General features: G+C 29.6%; 1 protein-coding gene across 1 annotated transcript; it reads left to right on the top strand.

The window, feature by feature from the left end:
- The first annotated feature begins 297 nt into the window (after positions 1–297).
- Positions 298–3271, top strand: LOC124823712 (uncharacterized). Its single transcript, XM_047295990.2, has 2 exons — positions 298–581; positions 2590–3271. The coding sequence occupies exons 1-2, from the start codon at positions 414–416 to the stop codon at positions 3112–3114; spliced, it is 693 nt and encodes a 230-aa protein (XP_047151946.1). The 5' UTR covers positions 298–413; the 3' UTR covers positions 3115–3271.
- The last annotated feature ends 8982 nt before the right edge of the window (positions 3272–12253 follow it).

The raw sequence follows: 12253 nt of genomic DNA, 5'->3' as shown, positions 1-12253 counted from the left end.
ACCACCACGGCCATTACAAAAAGTGTACTTCCCAGCATCTTTTGCCATTTCATTCTTCCACTCCCCACATTTTAATATATCTTTTATTATATTATTTTCCACACTCAAATTATTATTCTGAAAAAAAAAAACATTCTTAAATTAGCAATAAAACATATTTCTTGTGCAATTTCACCTACCTTGGATATCTTATGTAATATATAGGAAATATATAATTAAAAGAAAAAAACGTGTTTACGTGTCTGACAAAAAATTGCACCCCACTCACGTGATTTTCTCTTATAAATGAAACTTCTGAGTCGAAAACTGAGGAAAGTTGGGTTATAGAAAGAATCTGCAAAGGGTGATTGAAAAGAGAAACAGCAGAGAAGGGGAAGTTGAAATTGTTGAGAGATCGTAGAGAAGAGATTAAGATGGAATGGAAGAAATACTATTTGGATGTGGCGTTGGTACCATTGGGTTTTGTCATAACCATTGGTTATCATGTTTGGTTGTGGAATAAGGTTCGTACGCAGCCTTCTTCCACCATAATCGGAATCAATACTCATGGAAGACGCTCATGGGTCCCTGCCATGTTGAAGGTATTCTCTTCATCCTTCTTTCTTTTCTCATTTTCTCACTTTCATGTTCAAGGTAAGCTTTAAACTGTTTCTTTCTTTCTCATATTGAAACCATGAATCATCCATCTGATTGGCTATGCATGAGTGTTGCCTGTCAAAGCCACACTCTTCAATAGTTAATTAAGATACTAATTTAATAAAGATATGTGAAAAAAAAGGTATTGTTTTGCAAGTTCAAGGTAATGTGTTCTTCGAATATCTTGCTATGAAATTGACCGTTCCAGTGATTATAAAATAATTATCCCTTTTGTTTACGTTATCTTCGGTTAATCTATCTAAGTTTGCGAATAAGGGCACACACACATCTTTCATCTTTTATTCGATCTTACTCACCTTGCTTATTTGAATTATTTATATATATATATTTAATGCAGAGAAAATTTTATTTCAAACTATAAACACCAAATTTGAAGACATATATATATACTTCTCTTGAATTAATAAAAACAAAATTAAGACAAAAATCTTACCAGGATCAGAATCATAATACAAATATTAATTTTTTCTCATGCCTAAACATGATGTCATTATAAATAAACACACAGAGAACTATATATGTATAAGTTGTCGTGATATAATTGTACTTGAATTTTCAATATTTTCTCTTTGGGCATTTTAAATCATTATAAAACGACGAAGTGTTGAGAATTTTTGTTTGAATGCTTCTGGGAATATTTATTTCTTTTGGTTTGTGTTTAAATAAAGAAAATTATTTAACGTGTAAACTGTGTTGGAGTCGCTCAGATTTTCGTAAGAGAAAAGATTTTAGTTTTTATGTTGTGAAAGTAATGATGTATTTTTTATAAATAGTAAATTACGTCCCTGGCTGTAGTTCCAAAGTTCGTCAGACAAAATATAAGAAAAAATACTTAAACAAGAAATAACTGGTATTACGTATAAGAATTAAATATGATTTTATTGGAAAATTGAAATGCCCTATACCTTCCATCCTCATGTGGTTCATTTCTTGCGAATACTTTTTTTTTATTTTTAATCCAAAAGTTGAAATGTTATGATACGAGTTAGGCCCAGTGCCAAGCAAGCTTCCACTTGAGAAGCTGCGAGGTTGGGGGAATAGATTTTATGAATATTATTATTCTTATCTTATGAATATTTAGTGCATAATTAAAATTAATTTTAAAATTTGACACGTATGGAGTAGATATATAAGTAGAAAATAAAACTTATTTTTGAATGTTTTTGATTAAAAATAGTGTTTTTAAAATAATTAATAAATAATGAAGCAAGACCAGGTTCAAAGATATTGCTTTAGTAAATGGATTCCAGGGCCCTATCTTTGGCGTGGTGTTTATCAGTTTAGAATCTTGAAATGACAAACATACAAATATGAATATTCTTGAGAATCTGCATACTACTGGCTGCCCTAAGATTTGGATTTTTTTATGACAATGTCTGGGTTGCCTTTTGCAAAATATGGTCCATCACTTTCTCATAAAAGTGCCTTAGTAACTTCATATAAATAAAAAATATATAAAGTAGGTTAACGACAACGCATTTTTGTTTTTGTGGTCTCTTCTTCATTACAAAGTGGATCACCCTTTTTCCAGAGTTAGTTCTTCATCAATTAATTGATTCCCAGGAATATAAGTTTCTGCTTTAATTACATCATACACTAAATAATTAAATCATGTGTTCGGCACAAGCATTATCATACTTCTAATCAACTTAATTTTAAGTTTTCAAATTTACCATTTAGATTAAAAGATCTTTTCTTTTTAATCTCGAAAGAATATTTTTTAAAAGGGTAAAATCAAAATTACCCGAAAGCATAAAGGCATCTATATTTGGTTCTCTTCACATCAAACATGATTCAAACAAGCTCACACGCATCTACACGACCTAAACCTGAAACTAGAAGGGTATATAGAGAGAGAGGTTGTGGTGAATGTAAATTAATTTATAAATTTATAAATGGTTTTATATATCTGAGACGTTTTTAGTATGTCAGGATATTGAAAAGAAGAACATTTTAGCAGTTCAAACTCTTCGTAATATGATTATGGGATCGACTCTTATGGCGACAACATCGATTCTTCTCTCAGCCGGTTTGGCAGCCGTGATAAGCAGCACTTACAGTGTGAAGAAGCCTCTGAATGACGCTGTGTATGGAGCCCACAGTGAGTTTATGGTGGCACTGAAGTACGTGACACTGCTGACCATATTCTTATTCTCATTTTTCTGTCACACCCTGTCGATTAGGTTTTTCAATCAATTGAGCATCCTGATTTGCACACCACAAGATGTCATGTCCATGGTCACACCTCAATATTTGACTGAGCTTTTGGAGAAGGGAACTATTTTGAGCACTGTTGGCAACAGGCTCTTCTACTCGGCTCTTCCTCTTCTTCTTTGGATCTTTGGACCTGTGCTCGTTTTCTTGTCTTCTGTTGCAATGATACCTGTGCTTTACAACCTAGACATTGTTTGTGGAACTGTCAAGACCAAGAATGACAAAGGGGACGACTATGTTTGAAAGTAAATACATTATCTAATAATATGTTTATATAGCTCCTTAATTAACTAGGTTGCATCATTTACAACTTTAACGTTGTAAAGGTGTTGTGTTTTACTCGCACAGCCACATGCTGAAGCGTTTTTCTCTCAATAATTCAACTACTTTTTCTCATGTATATCTTTCATTCTGATTATCATTGTTACATGGAACCTTTTATCCTAAACCACTCAAGAAAAAGACTTCAACACTACTCCTTTAATAATCTTTTATCGCCATATTTTTACACTTAAACTTGTCACACCTTTTTCTTTCGATTGCAGAAAAATCAGTGGAAATTTGTTGTACAAGATGGTTTTTTTATTTAAATAATAATAATGCTGTGAAAGCTGGCCACAGTGCTGTTTTGTTCTTTTGTGGGAGTGGTTTAGAAATAGATAAGGGCTAATTTATGTGAACCACTAGTTTAATCACCTAGTCTTTGTTTAAGAAAATGAATGTTCCCCTCTAAGCTTTATTGTTGTTACACCTTCGTTACTTTTCATAAACAAATAAAACTTTATTAATGTGCGTGTAGCTCTATTTCCACCTACTATTTATATATAGGATTTTGGAAACAGATCATTTTTCTTATAATTTCTTTTATGATGGTTAGATAAGAAAAAAAAAGTAAAGTTTTGACTTAATTAAACTGGATTCCATCTAAAATTTCCATGAATCTCTCTTAACTTACGTAGTTACTTTTACTTTCCTATATAAAGGGATCAATAAGAAAAAGCAGATTGTTTAAGCAAGTAATAGTTAAAAGGAACAAAAGCAAATCCAATAGCAATTTTAAGTTGATGATTACTAGTATATATGACGATATTATAAGTATTGATGAATTTTGTAAAGTGAAATCACTGAGAAAGAAAATGATACGTGTACATATTGATTTCTTATAAATTGATGATTATTAGTATATACTAGTGAAAACGAGAATAGTTAATGTTCACTTTTTTTTTCATCATAACAAATAATAATAAAATGATAAATATAAAAACAAATATAAATATATTTTGATAATTTTATTATAAATAGTTTTTATTTATTTTGTATGTAATATTTCATAATAAATAATTATTTTAGTTTAAAAATTATTAAATTTTGTGTAAAAGTTAAATTTTAAAAAATAAATAAAAACGGTCATTTAAAGAATAGAATTGATAAACAATTACTTAATAAAGGGTAAATTTAGAAAAATAAATATTTATACGAGAACAAAAAAGAGAGAGAGAGAGAGAGAAAAATGATCAAGGACCGATGTTATAAAGTCTATTTGATTAATTTTGTAAAGTTAAATCATTGAAAAAGAGAATAATACACAGAAAAACTACAACTACGTGTTAGTTTCTTTCCATATTAAATGAGTTTAGTTTCTATCTGTTATCGGTTTCCATATATTTATAATTGATTTAAGTTTGAATTGAAAGTTATATATTGATTATGGATAGAAAAGAAAAAATATATAAAAAAAGTATTTACAAACATGTTAGTTTTTAAGATTTTGGATTAGAAGAGCTATCATGATTTTTTTATATTCAAAACTTTGGAATTTTTAGTTTATCTCCATTAAAAAAATATTCCAATATTAAAATTAGTGTCAATAATTGATCAAGGACCTCGATATTTATATTTAAAAAATGTAGAAAAAAAAATCTTATGAGAATTTATATCAAACTTTAATTTTAGAAATCAATTATGTGAAGGAATAATTAACACTTACTAGTATGTTACAAAGGCAATTACATATAATTCATTGACTAAATTATTTATAATTTTTTAAATATTTATGTCACCTAACATTTATAAAAAAGTTAACTACAAAGTAAATTATTATTTAATTATTAGAAAAATATTTTATTTAGACGAAGACTAAATATGTTACGATTAGTTTTATGTGAAAGAAAAGTTAAAGGTATTACTTTTCTTTAGCTATCTTTTAGGTGACAAACAATATTCCAAAGAGAGTAGGGAGGAGAATTGAAAAAGAAAGAGTTAAATTTTTATTCACACCTCTTGCCTTCTTAGCTCAACCCTTTCCCTTTTTGAGTTTATGTCTTTTTCGGCCCAATAACCAAAAAGCCCAAATTCATGTATTTGTCACACTTGTCACTTAAACATTATTAGCATTCTATTAAAAAACAATTTATTGAGTTTTAAATTTACAGGGTTGTATTACTTTATCCATAGGTAAAAATTTGAGGTCCAGTATATATGTTAGTGTTACCTTTTTGTTTATCAATACCTTTTAATATTTTCATCATAGAAAAATTCCAAATATATAATGTAAAATATATTTTCTTTTAATTTGTTTATCTTGTGCATTGTATTAGTAAACAATCAACTAGTAATAGGAATATTATAAAGATTGTTCTTCGCTGAAGTTCACTGTCATTGCCTGGTTATCATCGAATGTTTTTAAAAGACAAATGTTTTGGTTGGATATATTAGATAATTATGGAATGTTTTACCATCGAATGTTTTATAAAAAGTGAGAGACAGACAAAAAAATAATAATAAAAGGTAAGATTGTATAGATTAAATGAAAACAACAAAAATCGATGAGGTTTAATATTATTAATTATTATATTAAAGAAAAATATAAATGTCAATAAAACATTAATGATATCATCAATTATTTAACGCAAAAATAATATGTAAAAGAGAACTTTTGACACTTCCTCTTTATATTTAGGTGGAAAACGAATTGTCTTATTATCTTGCTTTTGTTTATATATTTTTGGCATATCTATTAGTTTTCTGGATAATTTAATTTTCACACCTTGACCTTCAAGCATACAATCATAAGGGATAAAAAGTTATATAAATATTGCAATCTCAAGTTCTCTACATAATTACGGTTTATAATTTGAATTCAACCCATTATTGTGAAAGGTGTTTCATGAGGTTATAAGAAATATATATATATGGGGTGAAGAAAATGTTAATCTTTCATCCAATTTTTTTTGTCAAATTCAATTTTAATCTTTATGTTTGAAAAATTATTACTTTATTTTTTATATTTATTAAATGTGATAAAATCATCACCCTCCTGTACTTAAATTTGTTTTGAGAAAGGGTAAAATTTACTATATTTCAGTTAAAAAAATAAAAATATTGACACCCACCAAAGTCCCAACATCTTATTGTAAGTGGCAAAAAGAAACAGATAAAAAATAACAAATAAAGTCACATAAGTGTATGCTAGAGTTTTTCATAAAACAAAGTAGATGAACACACAATATTAAATTTGAGGACCTCGAATACATTTTAATTAGCAAAAAGGAAAAAGAAAATAGTAGTTTTAACATGTGGGTGGGACCTCGAATACATTTTTGCTCTATATGACCTATGCAACCTGCAAAATGTTCGTCATATTGCCTAAGAAACAAACATATTCTTAGATCAAACAAAAATCACCGAAAGTAGGTCATGTGAAGTATGACTACTGCGAGCATTTGAAAGTGTTCTCGTGAAGATTCAAACTATAAATAATAAGGGCCAAGCAAATGTGGTGCAGTGAGGGGAATGAATGATGATTGGAAAGTAGTATCATTGTGATAAACCGATGATAACTATAGTATATATGGTCCAGTTTTGTGGTGATAATGCATGCAACCTCAGACTTTTTGAAGCACTATGAAAAAAGTGAAAGCAATTGTGCCATAAAGTAGATATGCATCAAGAAACAAGCAGACAGAACTTACCTCCCCATCATGGTTGCCCTCAACAAAAGGGATCACAGAACCAACCTAATGGGTCCCCCATATATATATATACTTTCATTCATCAGAAAACCCTTTGGCTCATATGTTAGATTCCTTCATGTTTCCCTTTCTTCTGCTGTCTTTCTGTCATGAATACTCAAATTTCCATGTATCCCAGTAAAATATATATCCCATGTAAAAAAATTGTAGCTTTTGCCTCATTTCAACTTGCATAATTTGAGAGTTGTAAACAGATGGAGACATTTTAGGTCCCCAGTTGCTGGGCCTGTAGTGGAGAAACTTACAAACTGAATTAATGATTCTTTGCTGAGGCATCCAGCAGTGGTTATGACAAGTTAAGGACTAAAGGTTTTATCAAAGTACTGAAAGATTAACTTATTAGGCGAGGCATGTATCATAAAGGTCCCGCTAGAGCTTAAACCAATAATTACGCCTTCAAATGGTTTAAATCTGTCTAGCAGACACTGAAACAGCACAGACAAGAGGGGAAACATGTGGCCTATAATCTTTTTGTTAATTTAATTATATCTTGTCTTTTTCTTTTCGAGAAATTTGCCTACAGGACATGAAAACTTTGTGGACTATTGTGTAGGTCAAATGATGGCTTTCTCCTAACCTCCTAACAACAATGTTTAAGAACTTTACGAGGTCAATGTTTTGTTTGGAGATCAAATTCTAAATTCTAAGCATATATATGGACATCAGTCAAACACATTGTTGGACATCTTTGATCTTTTGAAATTAAGAGAAAATTCATTCATGACACATTGATAAACTGGCTATAGGGAGCATATTCAAGACACCTCCATGTGGAGTTTGATTAGACTTTAAAGAAGAACTTTGCTGTCATTTAATTTGCTGAGATGCGTTACAGAATATTTTGTTTTTAGTAAAGGAAGTTTACTTGGATGTGCTGGCTCTGACAAGTACACGCTGTCTCGGTTCTTTCAGAATATTTGTATTATATATAACTCATTACAGTTTCCACACATTCATATCCTTCAAAGCTTTACATTCACATAAGCTCATTTTTACCTACACGGTGCTTTTTTACATAATCGCACCATAGACATTTTTTCTGACTTTTTCTTGCATGGATACTTCGTATTCTGTACTTGGCATGTCGCAAATTTCTCAATCATGAAACAAATCTCTAACCGTTATCCCAATGAGGATATATGTCTCTCAATTATTCACGAATACTAGAAAAAGGTTGAATGTCAGGCACAAACAAATAACATTAAAATAATGTTCTCTAAAAAGGTTATCCAAAGTGTAATTCATCTGTTGCAAAACAAGTCTTTTTGGTCTAAAGCAGTACTAATAAAGAAAAAAAAAGAAGAAGCTCAAGCAACGATCTGAAAATGAAATCAAAAGGAAACGTCTTGTCGTAAACTTTAACCATGATATAAGATTAATTCACGTAATACAGAAAGCTTTATTATAGAACATAACACTGTCGTCGCATATTATGTCCAACATTATGTGATCCTTGGCCACCAGAAAATTGAATGCGCTACACTGTTAACCCTCTCACCCCTTTATTTTAGGGATTCCAACTTGTCATGGGTCAGTATCAAGTCGTATGCTCTGTTACTTTTTCCCATATAGGCACCTAGCAAGGAACAAGATTCATGACAGAAATGGAGATAGTATAAATCATCATCTTTACCCACACAAAGGCCAATGAAAGATTCCTATCTTTCTATCTTACATAACATGTAGGATATGGATGACACAACAAGACCAAAAGTGGGCCCAAATTTCTTGACCTGGTCCCCTATCTACTATACCCAATCAAGCAAGTTTTTTTGGATGAATTTGGCAAAATGGAAATCCAGCGGTTTTGCTTTTGCAGTATATATGGCTCTTGGTTTACAGATAAGGTTACCACTTGCTACTTTTAGAACTCAGGTGTATAAATGGTATTACAGAATCTTATAAATACATATAGAACCCTAGTGAGTGAGCTGCATGATTTGGAAGCAGAAAATAAGAGGCACATCCTCCTAAGAGGGACTTGCATGAAGGAGCAGAGAGTGTAGTGCAGCCAAGGATGACTTGCCGGCATTAGCCAAGTTTGTCAGCCTCTTCGCTCATGTTCTTGCCGGCAAGTTGGCCTTGGCTATATTGTACTTTCTTCTTCTCATGTAAGTGTCACAATTAGGCTCAGTCATTGATGCAGGAAGCCAGCTAGCATTTTCCCTCGGCATGCATAAGATAAGTGCACTTCTGCCGATAATTATTCTCTCTTAGATAGCCAAACTGATGATTGTTTATATGCTAGTTTAACAGTGGTAATTGTCCCTTTCTTTTGTTGTCATTTTCTTTGACAAAGAAGCATGAAGCAAAGTTAAGTAAACAGATACATTTTGGTGAGAGCTGAGATTTAAAGTCTGAGCTAATAACTGCAGATGGAGAAGGATTGATCAGCATAGTATTCATTAACTGTGAATTTCCATTGTGACGTATGTACAAACAATTTGCATGCATGAACATATGTTGAACTTTTTGTACATGAAGAGTTATATGGTATCCAAACAGGGGCAAGCTTTTATCACTAATCAGTAACCTAAGGCTTTTGTGAGTGTTAAATGATGATTTTAAGGTGAAGTTACCAAAGCAAAATATAAGTGATCTTATCTTCATATATTGTAAATGCGTGAAAAAGATATCCTAAGTCCCTTAATGGGGTACTTTGTAGAAATGTGTATATAAGATCTCACTAAGATAATGTAAATAAAGTAAGGGTATATTTTATGGGGTCCACACATACCTCAAAGAAAAGGTATATGAGAGAAAATATGTGTTTGATATAATGGCTGAATATCAGTGAGAGGCCAAACAAAAGAAAATGACTGAAAATGATGGCTAAGTTGGTGTCTTGTTTGATATGTAGTTTGAAAACACACTAAAAGGAAGTATTAGATATCTCATTTAATAAAGCATATATAGGTAAATGGAAATTGATTTTTGAAGATTAAGTTATGGTTAAATTTAAATTTTAAGATGGAAAGTATAAGGTGTCATGTGCTATCACCAGATCATCTATAAGTATTTAGTTTTATATTTAAGATGTCTCCTACGAGAAGATGATTTGATGACTTCACGTTATATAAAATTATAAATAGAGTATATAAATTACGCAAATATTATCTTAAAAAAATAAAAGAAAAACTTTGATTTAGATTTTTATGTAGGAATTAATTTCTCTCTAATGGAATCTTACATTTTTTTTCCTCGAAAAAGTAATATGTATTTTTCACAATATTGGAGTAACCCTACTTAAATTGAATAAAATTATTATTAATTTCAGTCATTTGTAAGAAATTTTATTTACTTGTATAATTAAATGACATGTCTAATACTTCCTTTTGATTCTTATAAGTGTTAGATATGTTTGAAAGGAATTTTACTTTTTAAGTGATTAAGGAATCTAAACTTGGAAAACATATTTTTTATGTTTCGTTTAACATTTAAAATAATATTATTGAGTTAAAATATAAATTTTACGGGAAAAATATAATAATACTTTTACATGAATAATTAATATTACCGACGGTCATAATCCGTCGATAATGTATAAAATTTGTCGATAATTGTCATTTATCGATAGCTTACCGACGGTAAGAATGTCGTCGATAAAAACGTTGTCGGTAAAAATGTAATGGACAAAAGCCTCCTATAAATCTGCCGGTAACTGGATACACATTATCGACGACAAAAAGTCTTCAATAAATCCGTCGATAAGTGACATACACATTATCAACGATCAAAAGCTTCCGACAAATCCGTCGTTAAGTGACATACACATTACGAACGGATTTACCAAAATCTTTTGTCAGTCGATAAATTAAAATTTACGGACGAATATATATTCGTCGGTAAATTAAAATTTACTAACAAATATATATTATTCGGTAAAATTTACTGACAAATATATATCCGTCGATAATAAGTAAGATTTTTTGTAAAATAAGTTTATGGCTTTATAGTAAAATAAAACTTTACACTTTTTTTATAAAACTTATATATTATTTTTAATGAACCGTACAAAATTAAGTTCGTTAATAAGAATCATAATTCTCAAATATAAAAAATTATTTCGACATTAAATATTATCTAAGAAGTTAATTTTAAAGGACTTAAATTTTATCTTCATTCTTCATTTCCTATATATTAATATAACAAAGTAAATTATTTGTTAGAATATATTAAAAGATAATACAAGTAATTATTTGAGAAATTTTTTTGTTTTTTGTATTTTTATTTTGGTCAGCTTTAGTGAGTGAATACACGTTTTGATCATAAGTTGCCAACCAACCTATCTAACTGGGGTGACTTATTTTCCCCAACTCAGTCAAAAGATAAAAGAAATGATTTACTAATAACAAAAAATTAATATTTTAAACTATTCAAATTATAAATATTTATAATCACACGTTGAAAAAAAAACTTTAAAATTTTACAACATAATTTATTATTTATATTAACATTTTTTATAAAAAAAACTGTTAACCTATTAATTCTGTTATGCAAATTCCAAATCAAAGTTAGCTGTGTTACTCGTCAAATTATATTTTACAATAATAAAAAAACAGCAAATTAACAAAAAGTTTGCTTTTGAAAAATAAAATGCATTATTTTTTGTTTAGATATTTGAAAACAGAAAACAATTTTTAATTAACGAGTAAACATAGAATAAAACCCAGAAGAATAGGAATGGAATTAAAAAAAATTGTGGGGTGCGTGAAAAAATTGATAGGATGTAGGAAGCAATTGCCTTAATTAAAATAGCAATGTAAACCAAGGAAATGGGCCTTAAAGACAACAAGCCCATTTCAAAAAGCGGGATTGGGGCAAGCCCAAATAGAAGAGTTGGAGAGGGTTTGCAATTGTTGGTGAATCTGCTTATTCTTCAACCATAACAATTTACACACGTTTTATCTTGTAGCAGATGGTTCTTATACTTTATGTCTTTTGGGAATATAGCAGTGTTGATTTTATTAGAGATTCTATTTTTTAAAATTTTAAATTCAATATTAATAATTTACATATAATATTAGAAAGTACAAGTATTATAAGGTACAAATAGTTATGGGCCTAGTTAAAGAATATTTCAAAAGAAGTTAATTTATAATTTCTAATGGAATTGCTTTAAGTATTTTGTTGGAGCAAGTGACCTAGTGATTCAAGTTGATTAAAGAATATTGCTTGTACATTAAAAAAAGTAAAAAAACTATGTATTTTTTCCGCATATAAAGAAGAAGAATAGTTGGAATAAATTAAGAAAAACATATCAACATCAAAATGAGGTATACGTTGACCATATTAAAATGAAAAAGAAAATCATAAATAGATCAATATCACAAGCAAGTCAAAATGAAATA

Source organism: Vigna umbellata, chromosome 8 (genome assembly GCF_029865625.1).
Source record: "Vigna umbellata cultivar VRB3 chromosome 8, Vumbellata_1.0, whole genome shotgun sequence".
Taxonomy (NCBI): domain Eukaryota; kingdom Viridiplantae; phylum Streptophyta; class Magnoliopsida; order Fabales; family Fabaceae; genus Vigna; species Vigna umbellata.
This window is presented reverse-complemented; position numbering and strand designations above follow the sequence as displayed.

Bases quoted from the DNA above. Each gene is read 5' to 3' on its own strand.
- LOC124823712 (XM_047295990.2), top strand. From the start codon at position 414: ATGGAATGGAAGAAATACTATTTGGATGTGGCGTTGGTACCATTGGGT. The intron at 582-2,589 runs GTATTCTCTTCA...TTAGTATGTCAG, and splicing joins GGGTCCCTGCCATGTTGAAG to GATATTGAAAAGAAGAACAT.